At 43.7% G+C, this 16,275-nt stretch overlaps 1 protein-coding gene across 1 annotated transcript in view; it reads right to left on the reverse strand.

The window, feature by feature from the left end:
• LOC126295059 (voltage-gated potassium channel subunit beta-2-like) overlaps window positions 1-16,275 on the reverse strand; it is a 1,105,917-nt gene that overhangs the window by 579,443 nt on the left and 510,199 nt on the right. Inside the window, exon 3 of the mRNA XM_049987306.1 lies at window positions 2,386-2,594. Coding sequence (XP_049843263.1) covers window positions 2,386-2,517 — 132 coding nt within the window. The 5' untranslated portion in view covers window positions 2,518-2,594. The remainder of the gene's footprint in view (window positions 1-2,385; window positions 2,595-16,275) is intronic.

Raw genomic sequence — 16,275 nt, forward strand, 5'->3', positions numbered from 1 at the left:
AACCATTAGAACTCTCTAATTGCTTCCAGTCACAAGATGGCACAGTGACTCATACAGAACAAGTTCTGACACTTGCCAATACATGTCAAGTACCAACAGTAATAATAACTAGGTACCCCATATTTGGCGGTACCGTGATATTATGGGCATATATCTTACTCAAGGACTTCTCGGGTAGGCCGCTCCCAAGAACTTGACACACGTTAGAACAGGATCCACGTCCTGCTTAGGGGCAAATCATTCTCTCTCTTACTCAATTTGTCTGCCAACCTAATCTCAACTGCCTCTTTATAAACTCTGTTCCAAAAGCCGAAGTGATGGCAACTGTCACAGTCTTGTCAAACGTCATCCCGTGTCCAGCGCTTATGCAATGTTCTGCTACCGCCGATACTTCCGGCTGTTGTAGTCTCGTGTGATGTCCATGTTTCCATGAACCTGACCTGAACTGCGTGAATCTCAAGTCTTCCCACACACACATGCCAGGCTTAATAAGTCCCAAATAATCGTTCACAGTCCGAGTAATGCGCTTATCTTGAAAGGTGCACGGAACACACTCTTGTAGCTAAAACTGCTTAAAATTCTCCCAGTCTAGAACTCTGTGCCCCCAGCATGAGGAATAAAGGCCACATATTTATGCTCCTCTTCATGCACCTCTGGGGATGGTCCAAACTCCATAGCACGATTTGTCTGCTGCCTACAGTAACAATTTCCACTAAACACAGCCGTCAAATGTGGAAGTTCTCGATTTAAACTCTCCGCATCACAAATAACATATGCTCTTTGTACCAGAGTCCTAAGAACGCCTTTGCATTGGTACAGTGGATGGCTACTCTTGGCATGCAGATATCGATCGGTGTGTGTTTGCTTTTGGTGGACACTGTGTCCCAAAGTACCATCTTGTTTTCTTGTAAACTGTGATTTCCAAAAATGGAAGCCGCCCATCTCTTTCAACCTGCTGGGATGCAGTCAGTGGTAGTGGTCTAAGAATCTGTTGAGACCATCACGTTCCCGAGGCCAGACAAAGAAGGTATTGTCAACATATCTCCAGAAGCATGTTGGTAGCAAAGCTGAAGTCCTCAGTGAGCTATCTTCGAACTCTTCCACACAACAAATTCGCAACTGTGGGTGATAAAGACCCACTCATAGTCACTCCGTCCTAATGTTAAAAAATGTTACCATTAAATAAAAAATACGTGGATGTCAGCGCATAATGGAAAAGCTTCGCCAACTCTTCATACAGTTTTCCACTATCAGACTGTAGGAACTCGTCTGGAGGGACTTGTGTAAACAGAGATACCACTGAAAAACTCATCAGTATATCTGAAGGCCCCAGTCTCATGATTTTAACCATCTAATAGAAGCCACCGAATTGGAGATTTGCTGTTCATACTTGCCAGCATATGGGCTAAGAACTGATATTAAATACTTCGCCAGGTTGTAAGGAGGAGCACCCGAGCCTACGAAGTCACATCAAGAACCGAGTGACGTGGCGCAGTGGTTAACACAATGGACTCGCATTGAGCAGGACGAATGTTCAAACCAGCGTCCAGATAACCTGATTTAGGTTTTGTGTGATTTCCCTAAATCGCTTTAGTCAACTCCTGGGATGGTTCCTTTGAAGTGGTTCGTCCAACTTCCTTCCCCAACCTTCCCTGATCTGATGGAGCCAATGAACTTACTGTTTTGTCCCCCCCCCCCTGTAAAAAACTCAACCAACCAACCAATCCCATCATGAAACTCAACCAACCAACCAACCAACCAACCAACCAATCTCATCAGGTCAGACGACTGACTGATCTCCCCCAATCCATAACACCCCGTCTTCCCCTCCCACAGAGAAAAAGGATGTGAGAACGTTTCGGCGTGCGCGTGGAGCGCCGTCTTCAGGACTGACCTGCGGCTGGACGTGCCATGATGGTTGCTTCAAAGTGGTTCAGCCAACTTCCGTCCCCATCCTTCCCCAATCCGATGGAGCCACTGTTTTGTCCCCTTCCCCCCAGATCAACCAACCAACCAATCTCATCACGTCAGACTACTGATTGATCTCCCCCAATCCATAACACCCTTTCTTCCCCTCCCGCAGGAAAAAGGATGTGAGAACGTTTCAGAGTGCGTGTGGCGCGTCGTCTTCAGGACTGACCTGCTGCTGGAAGTGCCACGATGGTTCTTTCAAAGTGGCTCCCCCAATCTTCCCCAATCTGATGGAGCCAATGACCTCGTTGCTCAGTCCCCCGTCCCCCTGGATCAACCGAAAAAATCAATCACATCAAGCCAGGCGACTGACTGATCTCCCCCAATCCATAAAACCCCGTCTTCCCCTGCTGCAGAAAAAAATGATGTGAGGACGTTTCGGAGTGCGCGCGGCGCGCCGTCTTCAGGACTGACCTGCTGCTGGAAGTGCTCTGCCCGGGCGAGCGCCTCGGCGGCCTCCTTCTTCTCCTTCTTCTCCTCGTCGGTCTGCGAGCGGCTGGAGCCGCTCGTGGGGGGCGGGTAGGAAAACCAGAACTGGTGCGCCATGCCGACTCGGCCTCCTCAGCGCGCGCTGCCGGCTGCGGGGGCGGAGGCGGGGGCGGGCTGCGGGGGCGGCTACGCTCCTGCCAACACAGCACGGAGGCGCGAGGGTCAGTCAGCTGCTGCTGCAACTCATCATCTACAACAGTTATTGTGCTAAATAACAGGCGTGGTGTAGTTGGCGAAATCTTATCGGGTTATCAGCAGAGTCGTTTCGACTCGGAAGTCGCCAAAGTGGCTTCAAATCGAAAGGTTTGCACCCAGAAAATGGTCTACCCGACGGGATGCCCTAGTCCCACGGCATTAATTTTTTAGCAGAGTCGTTGTGTCGTGCTCTCATAACGTTTCGACGATTTTGTTACTCATCATCTTCAGGCGAAAAGTCTCGTCATGTACACTTTGTTCCCCTAAAGCTGCTGTGCAGCATATGTGTCTCTGGATAATCTTACAGTAAGTAAGTAAGTTTTAACACATTAAGTGAAATATTAGTATTAGAAACCGAGTATATGCTACAATCGATTTTTCACTCAGCAGCGGAGTGTGCACTGATATGAAACTTCCTGACGTATTACAGTTGTGTCGGATTAGAACTCGAGCACAGTTTTCTTTTGTTTATCTCAGAAAGGCTCGAATTTTGGCAAATCTTTTTTGTAAGGTTTTTGAAAATAATATTTTCATAACAACTTTTAATAGCAATTTCTGAGAGTAAATTGTAAATGCTGTACAACATTAAAATGTAAATATTTTATGCTTTTCAGACACGATTTAACTTTTTTTTATTTCTTTAAAATCAGGAACAAAATGGGGTATTCAGTTTTGCGCACTTTCCTCGACTAATAATTTTCCAAGCATTTCGAACATCTTACATGATTTTACACTGTTGAACCATTTTTTGCAGTTCGACAGATCCTATGAGCATGTCTCAATATTTTCCAGGTCTTGTTTCCATTATCAGTCGGAACGTCAAAACTGCCTCTCTGCTGCCCATACCTTTCCAAAAGCCTCACTGTTTGTCCACTAAAAGACCCTCAGTTTTAAGACTATGGTTAGAATTTGAAAAAGTAGAAAAAATAACATCTCTGTGTCTGTCAGGTGTCAGGGTCACTCCATTTCAAATCACGCGATATAAAGAAAACATTGTTTATCAAGAGTTCCACATACGTATACAGTCACACAACACGGATTGAAAAAAATTTATAAGCCATTTTTTGGGAGCCATTTCTAAAATGGCGGTTGGGAAAATATTAATGGAAAACGTAGTTTTCTGAATGTTTAATTGCCATGTTATTTTAAAAGATACCAGGACAATTAAAAAACAAGTGTGTTTAGGATGAGATGGATCAGGCACACATTTTTTTAATTTTTCTCTTACGCAAAAGAGTTAGTCAAACTCTTTCTGTAAAGGCTCAGAAACAATTTATCAGTCGTTACTTTTTAGGAACGTAAATTTTTATGAAGAAAGAGAGACTCACTAATAGTGTGTCATTTGTGTGTTGTGTACTTACATAACTACCTGCAGCATAACTTTTAGGCCTGGGATTGCACTCCTGTTTTTTCTAGAACCTGTCAAATAAGGCCAAAAACCTTTTAATGTCAATTTTCAGAGGTCAGTATCTACAAAGTAACTGAATGAAAACAAGTGAAAATTTTACAGAATGTTCTTTATACTCAAAGGAACACGTAAAAAAAAATGACTGAGACTCAACTACATTGAGAGTAATAGAGCAGTGAATTTAGGTGAAAACGAGACCATTCGACACGCTCGTTCAGTGCAAATGTAGCAAACAAAGGTTTGAAATTATTACAATTGACATTGTTTCAATGATGTTTAAACCATTTCATACAATAAGTGTTCGAGTATTTCTACTTTTAAGTAACAATGGGCAGTGATAACAATAGGTAAGTGCTATAATTCTTAAACTTAACATAGCGATACTTTTTTGTACTACAATTCAATATAGTATACACACAATAATGACTGTCTATGTATTTAGATTTAAACTTCAGTCGTAAATACTTGCCAACTGCAATTTCCATTAGAGAGATAAACAAAGATGATAGTTAATTGCACAGTTTATCAGTTGCGTTGTCTGTTCTACCAGACACCGTTGTGAGTTCCAATGGTGTCACCTTTCATACTGTTTTATTTGCAGGCACCCCAGCAGTACCATTTTTGGAAAGTTTAAAGGACGTTTTTGCCCCAAAGGGGTGAAAGGTATGCACCAAAACACAATTGTCATCTTCACTTTTGTCTTCACTTTTTCCAAGCCACCACTTCTCATAGTAGATGCCAACAATAAAGTCAATATCTGTGAAAGATGATACGTTTGAAAAAAGTGATGCAGTTTGATGATCATCGAAGTTTGAGCCTTTGGAAGCAACATCTGTCGGTTCTCTTTCTTTTAACTGATAAACAATATTCAAATTTCTCAATCAGTTTTCGTTTGATTTTTTCAATTTCAGGTGAAGAAACAAATATATATTTAACTCCAGTAATTTTCTGTCGGCAGTATTTGAACACATCTTGTGGAGTCAGGATATGTTCTGTGTAAAGCTTTGTTATTTTACACAAAGAGGTAATTTCAAACTTCCAGAAAAAGATTCTGCAGCGTATTATCCTCAACTAATTCAAAAGACCCAGGAAGAAATTCAGGGACATTTTCAACACTGTTTGCTACCTCTTCAACTGCTTTTTGTACAAATTTTCTTGAGCCACAGGTTGGACTTAGAGCTTGTCCAGAAATTAGGTTAATAGCCACATTATTACTGTTGGAAAGGTATTCAACTAGTATTTTACGCAAACCATTTTAACTTTCTTTTGTGAGTACGAAATGGGTGCCAACAACATTTTCCCAAAAATGGGGTTGTATTTGTGTAAATATTTATGTTTGTGGTAATCGAAGATAGTCTTTTCTTTCGAAATGCTTAATTTTAGCAGATATTCTTCATCAGCTGGCAAGTTTCGAGGCACTTCTTTCTACACTCATGCTCATAAATTAAGGACAGTTGCAGAAGTTGGTGCCACACAACGTGGCACTACAAAACTGGCGCTAATAGCATAGGCACATAGGGAACACATACGGCACACATCTGTAAGTCCACGGTATTGGTGACAAGCTGAGAAAACAGTCCCAAAACACATGTGCTACAAAACGCCACTGTTTCCTGCACATGCACCCCAACATCAATACAGGATATGATCACCATACACACGTACACAGGCCGCACAACTGGTTGGTATATTCTGGATCAGGTGGTCGAGCAGCTGCTGGGGTATAGCTTCCCATTCTGGCACCAGGGCCTGTCGGGGCTCCTGAAGTGTCGTAGGGGTCTGAAGGCGTGCAGCGATACGTCGAACGAGAGCATCCCAGACGTGACCGATGGGGTTTAGGTACGGAGAACAGGCAGGCCACTTCATACGCCTGATATCAGCTGTTTCGAGGTACTCCTCCACGATGGCATCTCGGTGGGGCCATGCGTTATCATCCATCAGGAGGAAGGTGGGACCCACTGCACCCCTGAGAAGGCGTTACATACTGGTGAAAAATGACGTCCCGATACACCTGACCTGTTACAGTTCCTCTGTCAAAGACATGCAAGTGTGTACGTGCACCAATCACAATCCCACGCCACACCGAAAAACCACGACCTCCATACAGCTCCATTTCAAGGACATTAAGAGGTTGGTATCTGGTTCCTGGCTGACGCCAGATAAAAACCTGCCGAGAATCACTGTTCAGATTATACCTGGACTCATCCGTGAACGTAACCTGGGACCACACTTCCAATGACCATCTACTGTGTTCTTGACACCAGGCGTTACGGCTCCCCTGTGACCAGGGGTCAGTGGAATGCACCTTGCAGGTCTGCAGGTGAATAAACCGTGTCTGTTCAGTCGTCCGTAGACTGTGTGTCTGGAGACAACTGTTCCAGTGGCTGCGGTAAGTTCCAGAGCGAGGCTACCTGCAGTACTCCGTGGCCGTCTGCGAGCACTGATGGTGAGACATCGGTCTCCTTGTGGTGTTGTACACTGTGGACGTCTCGCAGTCTAGCGCCTGGACACGTTTCCTGTCTGCTGGAATCTTTGCCATAATCTTGAGATCACACTTTGTGGCACACGGAAGGCCCATGCTATGACCTGCTGTGTATGACCAGCCTCCAGTCGCCCTAGCATTCTACCCCTCATAACGTCATCAATACGTGTTCTTTTAGCTACATTCAACGCACAGTCACCATTAGCAGGTCTGAAAACGTCTGCACACTTACTCACTGGACCGTACTCTGACATGCACCAACACACCTCTGTGTATGTGCACTGCTGCCAGCGACACCGTGCGACGACCGCAGGTCAAATGCACAGAGGGTCATACCCTGAGGTGATATAAACCCGCAAACCGCCCACCAGAGCGTTGTTTCACCATGTATCAGCATTATCCTTAATTTAAGAGCGTCGGTGTATTATGTAGTCGCATAATCGACGGGGATCGCTGCTCGTGGTGTAGTGGCTATCGTTGCTGCCTCTGGATCACGTGGTCCTGGATTCGATTCTCAACTTGGGTTGGGGATTTTCTCTGCCTGGGGACAGGGTGTCTGTGTTGTCCTCACCACTTCAGCCTCATCATCATCATCATCATCATCATCATCACCATTCGTGACAGTGGCTCGATTGGACTGTGTAAAAAAGTTCGACCGTGTAGAACTTGGGACTTCGTACGGGCGCTGATGACCGGTCAGAGAAGCGCCCCACAAACCAAACTACCCATCATAATCGACGAGCACCACAAATTTGCTATGGAACGGCATTCAACAGCATGCAAAGAGACTTTAAGAATACGGCTGGCGATGAATGAACTCTGCCTCGGGCATGGATGTGTGTGATGTCCTTAGGTTAGTTAGGTTTATGTAGTTCTAAGTCTACGGGACTGATGACCTCAGATGTGAAGTCTCATAGTGCTTAGAGCCATTACGTGAAGGAACTAAAAATCATAACGATAGACAGACGATTTTTTTAGTTACTCAGTACTCTCTACAGGGTGTTACTAAAAGGTACTGCCAAACTTTAAAGAAACATTCCTCACACACAAAGTAAGACAATATGTTATGTGGACATGTGTCCGGAAACGCTTACTTTCCATGTTAGAGCTCATTTTATTACGTGCATCCACCCTCCGTCGCATGGAATCCCTGATGCGCTGATGCAGCCCTGGAGAATGGCGTATTGTATCACAGCCGTCCACAACACGAGCACGAAGAACCTCCACATTTGGTACAGTGGTTGCGTAGACAAGAGCTTTCAAATGCCCCCATAACTGAAAGTCAAGAGGGTTGAGGTCAGGAGAGCGTGGAGGCCACGGAATTGGTCCGCCTCTACCAATTCGTCGGTCACCGAATCTGTTGTTGAGAAGCGTACGAACACTTCGATTGAAATGTGTTGGAGCTCCATCGTGCATGAACCACATGTTGTGTCGTATTTGTAAAGGCACACGTTGTAGCAGCACAGGTAGAGTATGTCGTATGAAATCATGATAACGTGCTCCATTCATCGTAGGTGGAAGAACATGGGGCCCAAACGAGACATCACCAACAATGCCTGCCCAAACGTTCACAGTAAATCTGTGTCGATAACGTGATTGCACAATTGGGTGCGGATTCTCGTCAGCCCACACATGTCGATTGTGAAAATTTACAATTTGATCACGTCGGAATGAAGCCTCATCCGTAAAAAGAACATTTGCACTGAAATGAGGATTGACACATTGTCTGATGAACTAATTGCAGAAGTGTACCCGTGGAAGCGAATCAGCTGCACGCGCTGTACATGGTACGGAAACAACTGGTTCTCCCGTAGCACTCTCCATACAGTGACGTGGTCAGCGTTACCTTGTCCAGCAGCAACTTTTCTGACGCTGACATTAGGTGTATCGTCAACTGCACGAAGAATTGCCTCGCCAATTGTAGGTGTCCTCGTCGTTCTAGGTCTTCCCCAGTCGCGATTCATAGACTGGAATGTTTCGTGCTCCCTAAGACGCCGATCAATTGCTTCGAACGTCTTCCTGTCGGTACACCTTCGTTCTGGGAATCTGTCTCGATACAAACGTACCGCGCAACGGCTATTGCCCCGTGCTGATCCATACATCAAATGGGCATAAGCCAACTCCGCATTTGTAAACATTGCACTGACTGCAAAACCTGTTGATGCTACGTACTGATGTGCTCGATGCTAGTACTGTAGAGCAGTGAGTCGCATGTCAACACAAGCACCGAAGTCAACATTACCTTCCTTCAATTGGGCCAACTGGCTGTGAATCGAGGAAGTACAGTAGATACTGAGGAAACTAAAATGAGCTGTTACATGGAAATTAAGCGTTTCCGGACACATGTCCACATAACATGTTTTCTTTATTTGTGTGTGAGGAATGTTTCCTGAAAGTTTGGCCGTATCTTTTGTAACACCCTGTATGTGGAGAGCCACTTTATGTTAAAGATGCAGGCGTGTCACACATGACGGAACTGACGGCGAGGATAGTCAATTTTCTGAGGTCGCCACGCATTATTACGCCGTCAGCTCCAACAGATTTTGATGCAAGTAAAACAAGAGTACAGAGATACTGTGCGAGGTCTGTTTAAAAATATTCCGGAACTTTATTCACAAAAATTTTATACGATTACCTTTTACTTGAAACTTCCTGGCCATACAACCCGGAAGAATTTTCAGCAGATGAGACATCCGGTTGTGAAAGCCTTCATTGTATGAGAACACCCAGTCCCTGAGCGGAGAAAATGTCCGACCCAGCCGGGAATCGAACCCGCGATGTTAGGTACGACATTCTGTGGCGCTGGCCACTCAGCTACCAGGGGTGGCCTCTGTACACAGTGAACATTGCAGAATGAGATTTTCACTCTGCAGCGGAGTGTACGCTGATATGAAACTTCCTGGCAGATTAAAACTATGTGCCGGACCGAGACTCGAACTCGGGACCTTTGCCTTTCGCGGGCAAGTGCTCTACCAACTGAACTACCCGAGCACGACTCACGCCCCGTCCTCACAGCTTTACTTCTGCCCGTACCTCGTCTCCTACCTTCCATACTTTACAGAAGCTCTCCTGCCAACCTTGCAGAACAGGCACTCCTGAAAGAAAGGATATTGCGGAGACATGGCTTAGCCACAGCCTGGGGGATGTTTCCAGAATGAGATTTTCACTCTGCAGCGGAGTTTGAGCTGATGTGAAACTTGCCCGCGAATGGCAAAGGTCCCGAGTTCGAGTCTCGGTCGGGCACAGTTTTAATCTGCCAGGAAGTTTCATATTAGCGCACACTCCGCTGCAGAGTGAAAGTCTCATTCTGGAAACATCCCCCAGGCTGTGGCTAAGCCATGTCTCCGCAGTATCCTTTCTTTCAGGAGTGCTAGTTCTCAGAATTACTCGTGTTCGACTTCCAAAGTATTTGTGTGATTCAAGAAAAATTGTTAAGTTTTTATCAGTGTTCAGTTTCTACTCACAGAAGTGGTTTCTTTGTCTTTCTTACAACGGAGAATAGGAAATTTATGTTAAGATTTCTGCACACTTAGTGCCATGACCCAACAGGGGACATGAAAAAAGGGGTGGGAGGGGTTTGGGCCTGGACGTACTGGCAGTGCCGTGAAGAGACCCCACTGCTAGTGCGTCGTTACCACGCACTGACCATCCTAAAAATAAAAAATAAAATAAATAAATAAATAAAAAATAAAAATAAAATTGGTTTAAAAAATTGGATTGATGGGAAAAAAGGACGGATAGAGCGTCTGTAAAAAAAAAAAATGGTAAGCGTCGTGCATTCTAGACTTGTAGTCGCCTGTTCGCGTCCAAGTGTATTTTTTTTTTCTTCCGACATTGCGGCTCTCGTCTGGGGTTGTGGGTCTGATTGGGCATCGGGGATGATTCGCTTCACACACACACACACACACACACACACACACACACACAAAATAAAAAAAATAATGATGGTAGAGCACTTGCCCGCGAAAGGCAAAGGTCCCGAGTCCGAGTCTCGGTCCGGCACACATTTTTAATCTGCCAGGAAGTTTCATATCAGCGCACACTCCGCTGCAGAGTGAAAGATCTCACTCTGGAAACCTTTTACTTATTGTGCAGCGTCTCCTTCGAAATACCTTCCTCCACAATTGATACACCGCATCCGGAAGCGGCCTTGGAACGCCTCTTGCTGAATTGCTCGAAGTGCCTGTCTGCGAATTTTTGTTTTATCTCGTGGATCGTTGCAAAATCTTCGTCCTTTCAACGCGCTTTTCAATTTTTGAAAATTAGAAAAAGTCCCTAGACGCCAGGTCTGGAGAGTACGGACGAATATCCAGCACAGAGATTTCGTTTTTTTTGTGCAACAGCCACGCCCTATCAGGGATGAATGTGCGGGTGAGTTATTGAGACACAACATCCACGAATTGTTTCGCCACATTTCAGGCCGTGTCGTTCTCACATTTTTTCGCAGGAGTCGTAACACCTCCCCATAGTACCACGGGTCAACTGATTCTCCCTGTGCCACCAAGTCATGATGAACTAACTCTTCACAGTCAAAGAAAGCGATCAGCATGGCTTGGACATTTCACTTGACGTGACGAGCTTTCGCTGACCCATTGTGAAGTTAGAGCCTTGGTCTCAACACTATAACCGTAGACCCACATCTCATTACGAGTTAAGTTAACCTGAAGGAACATCTCGTTCTCATTTGCGCGACCCAAAACCTCTTCACAGATTGCGAGGCGTCGGTCTTTCTGGTCTTGACTCATGAGCAGTGCAACACGATGCATTCCAAGACGCAGTGTCAGGATTTCATGACACGATCCAACTGAAGTGTTACATTCACTCTCTCCGGCAGTCAGTCTTCGACTGGCAAACACAATTTCTTTGACGTAACTGACTTGAGCGTCATCGGTAGACGTCCAAGGGCGTCCTGAACGGGGGTTATCTTTAACTTCCGTCCGGTCATTTTTAAACCGTGCCAACCATTCTAAACACCAAAGTACGGCTTAAGCACTCATCACCGTAGCTTTCCTGCATCATTTGGCGTGTCTCTGTAAAGGTTTTCTCGAATTTCGTGCAAAAGTCAATGCAGACGCGTTGCTCCACTTACTCTGCCATCTCGAAATTCGCAGACTGTGCGACACAACGCTCTACTTAATTCAACACTGAACAACTAACAGAGATACAACAATGAAACTGGCGGTGGTAAGACAATACACAGGCGCGTATGCGCGGATGCCAATCGCATTTCGCTCGAACTCACCATTGGCGCGAAATTACGTAGGATCCGGAATTTTTTGAACAGACTTCGTACATTACTACAAAGTACGTTAGTTAAATCAAAGGACGATTTTTCGATGTAACAACGCTAGTTTCTGAAGAAAGAACAAAAACAACAAGGAAAATTAGAACATTCGGAATTTACTGAAGACCTTCGTTTTAAATAGAGTTGACGGTAGGCAGTGCTCAGTAAGACACTGCAAGGTGCGAAGCGACTTATGAGGGCGTCCTCAAGAGTAACACACCCGAATTTTGTATAGCTGTGTATCTCAGAGCTCTTAAATATTTTAAATGAAACAAACGTTATTAAATGGTTCAAATAGCTCTGAGCACTATGGGACTTAACATCTGAGGTCATCAGTCCCCTAGAACGTAGAACTACTTAAGGGGAGCCGGAGGTGATCAAACCCAAAAAATTACGATTTTTTTTGCTACCAAAAATTAATTGGAACATTCCTTTTTAATGTAAACTGAATTATTGTTCTACTCGCCCTAGAAGTGGAGTTATTACCATTTTCCCCCACGCCTTCAGAGGAAATGGGCGGCCGTTGAATGCTTCTAACACCCTCTCGTGACTTCCTGGCGAACTGCTTGGGATTTTCTCGGCCTGCATACAGCGAGTATGCAAGGGTTGGCTACATTGTTTTCTGTGACAAATGAAGCGCTAAGAGCGCGGAACATCGTCTGTTTACCGTTTACCGTTTCGAATTAGTTCAGTGTTGCGCCTGTTGTTGGTAGTACTATACTTATTGTGTAAAGCGTTGTTCTGGTTACGACGCCACGTTTTAGTAACCGCGTATATAAGAAGAGGAAGAACGTAGGGAAAAGAAAATTAACACTAATACCAAGTTGCGATACTACAATTACTGAAACAGTGCGTTCTTCTGCTAAGCAACACATGGCCGGCCATAGCCCTGCGACATCTTCTAGCAAGAAGCTGACTGGTGGAAGTGACAGATTTCGTGAATATGTTAGAGACAGTGATGATACTAACGAAGTACTGAATATTGGGTTATTATCTTCTGTGCTGAAAGAAAGTGTTCTGTGCAAAATGTGTTCAAGTGTAGGAGTGGGACTAGAGATAACAAAGCACTTTGGTTTAGCTTGTGAGATGAAGATAATCTGTGCATGTTGCAAGTATCAAGTGACTTTCTACAATTCACATGCCATTATCTTTGGTAAAATAGACGATCTAGAGTGTTCGATGTGAATGTTCGACTTGTGTATGGTCTTCGGTCATTTCGAAAAGGGTCTGCTGCTGGTAAACTGTTTTGTGATATTATGAAGTTGACATCGCCTCCAAGCAAATTTGGGTACTACTGTGAACTGGTAGGATCCTCTGTTGAAAATGTGGCTTTGAAAATCATGAAGGAAGCAGTGGAGGAATCAGTAGAAATGAACGGTGGTTCTAGGGATTTGGTAGTGGCATTAGATGGTTCCTGGCAAAAGAGGGGTCATAAATCCCTGAATGGGGTTGTAACTGCTACTTGTGCTGATAGTGCAAAAGTGATAGATGTTGCAATATTATCAAACCATTGAAAATGCAAAAGTTAAAATCAAAGGAGAGCACAGTGGAACATGTGAGGCAAATTTTAGTGGACCAAGTGGATCAATGAAAGTGGATGGAGTGAAACTAATTTTTGAATGTACAGTTCCCAGATACAACGTTAGGTACAAATACTACCTTGGGGATGGTGACTCCAAAGGTTTCAAGGCTATAGAGGAACTGAAACCATATGGAAATGAATTTGTAGTTGAAAAGTTGGAATGCATTGGGCATGTGCAAAAGCATATGGGTGAACGGCTTTGAAGGCTCAATCGAACTTAGGGTTCAAGTAAGCTCAGTGATGTAAAGACAATAGGAGGGAGAGACAGGCTTACTGATGAGGTGATTGAAAGTCTACAGAGATACTATGGGTATGCTATAAGACAAAATACTAGTAATCTTAGTGACAGGCGAAAAGCAGTGTGGGCATTGTTCGTTCATACTGCCTCTTCCAATGAATACCCTCAACACAGCCTGTGCCCAAAAGATTCCTGGTGCAAATATAATGCAAAAAAGGACTGTGATCACAAACATGGTTTGGCAGCAGCTGTGATAAATGCAATAAAACCAATTTTTCATGACTTAGCACAGCCAGAATTGTTACACTAATGTCTACATGGAAAGATGCAGAATCCTAATGAGAGTGATTCCTAAAAGGGTGTTTGTAAGCATTAAAACACTGCACTTTGGCATTTATCATGCAATAGCAACCTACAACCAAGGGAACAGTGGGAAGTGTTAAGTTTTGAAGACATTAGGATTTACAGCTGGGGTGAACACTGTACAAGCACTAAGAAATATTGACAGAGAAAGGATAAGAGGAGAAGAAAGGAGACAAAGGCATATGAAATATGATGGAACAACAGGCCAGAAAAGAAGACAGAAGAGGCAGCTTTTGGAGGATGAAGAAGAAGACCCTGATAATCCATCCTATAGTGCAGGAATGTATTGAGAAACTTTGATAGCCATTTCCCATAAATTAGAATTTTTCGAATATAAGGAACATTTTCTCAAAATCCACTCAAGCTAAAGAGATGAAATTTTTATACAGCACTCCTAGTGGTCAAACTTACATTGTAACACAGCCATTTGGCAATATGTTCTGTAGTTTCATTACAGTTTAATTATAAAGCAATTATTTGTAAAAAAAATTGGGTCATTAATGTTGTTGTTGTGGTCTTCAGTCCTGAGACTGGTTTGATGCAGCTCTCCACGCTACTCTATCCTGTGCAAGCTGCTTCATCTCCCAGTACTTGCTGCAACCTACATCCTTCTGAATCTGCTTAGTGTATTCATCTCTTGGCCTCCCTCTACGATTTTTACCCTCCACACTGCCCTCCAATGCTAAATTTGTGATCCCTTGATGCCTCAAAACATGTCCTACCAACCGGTCCCTTCTTTTTGTCAAGTTGTGCCACAAACTCCTCTTCTCCCCAATTCTATTCAATACCTCCTCATTAGTTATGTGATCTACCCATCTCATCTTCAGCATTCTTCTGTAGCACCACATTTCGAAAGCTTCTATTCTCTTCTTTTCCAAACTATTTATCGTCCACGTTTCACTTCCATACATGGCTACACTCCACACAAATACTTTCAGAAACGACTTCTTGACCATTAAATCTATACTCGGTGTTAACGAATTTCTCTTCTTCAGAAACGCTTTCCTTGCCATTGCCAGTCTACATTTTATATCCTCTCTACTTTGACCATCATCAGTTATTTTACTTCCTAAATAGCAAAACTCCTTTACTACTTTAAGTGTCTCATTTCCTAATCTAATTCCCTCAGCATCACCCAATTTAATTTGACTACATTCCATTATCCTCGTTTTGCTTTTGTTGATGTTCATCTTATATCCTCCTTTTAAGACACTGTCCATTCCATTCAACTGCTCTTCCAAGTCCTTTACTGTCTCTGACAGAATTACAATGTCATCAGCGAACATCAAAGTTTTTATTTTTCTCCTAGAATTTTAATACCTACTCCAAATTTTTCTTTTGTTTCCTTTACTGCTTGGTCAATATACAGATTGAATAACATTAGGGAGAGGCTACAACCCTGTCTCACTCCCTTCCCAACCACTGCTTCCCTGTAATGTCCCTCGACTCTTATAACTGCCATCTGGTTTCTGTACAAATTGTAAATAGCCTTACGCTCCCTGTATTTTACCCCTGCCACCTTTAGAATTTGAAAGAGAGTATTCCAATCAACATTGTCAAAAGCTTTCTCTAAGTCTACAAATGCTAGAAATGTAGGTTTGCCATTTCTTAATCTTTCTTCTAAGATAAGTCGTAAGATTAGTATTGCCTCACGTGTTCCAACATTTCTGTGGAATCCAAACTGATCTTCCACAAGGTCAGCTTCTACCAGTTTTTCCATTCGTCTGTAAAGAATTCGTGTTAGTATTTTGCAGCTGTGACTTATTAAACTGATAGTTCGGTAATTTTCACATCTGTCAACACCTGCTTTCTTTGGGATTGGAATTATTATATTCTTCTTGAAGTCTGAGGGTATTTCGCCTGTCTCATAAATCTTGCTCACCAGCTGGTAGAGTTTTGTCATGACTGGCTCTCCCAAGGCTGTCAGTAGTTCTAATGGAATGTTGTCTACTCCCAGGGCCTTGTTTCGACTCACGTCTTTCAGTGCTCTGTCAAACTCTTCCCGCATTTTGTATCTCCCATTTCATCTTCATCTGCATCATCTCCCATTTCCAGTACATCGCCCTTGTATAAACCTTCTATATACTCCTTCCACCTTTCCGACTTCCCTTCTTTGCTTAGAACTGGGTTTCCATCTGAGCTCTTGATATTCATACAAGTGGCTCTCTTTTCTCCAAAGGTCTCTTTAATTTTCCTGTAGACAGTATCTATCTTACCCCTAGTGAGATAAGCCTCTACATCCTTACATTTGTCCTCTAGCCAT

The sequence above is a fragment of the Schistocerca gregaria genome, chromosome 11 (assembly GCF_023897955.1).
Source record: "Schistocerca gregaria isolate iqSchGreg1 chromosome 11, iqSchGreg1.2, whole genome shotgun sequence".
In the NCBI taxonomy this organism is placed as follows: Eukaryota; Metazoa; Arthropoda; class Insecta; order Orthoptera; family Acrididae; genus Schistocerca; species Schistocerca gregaria.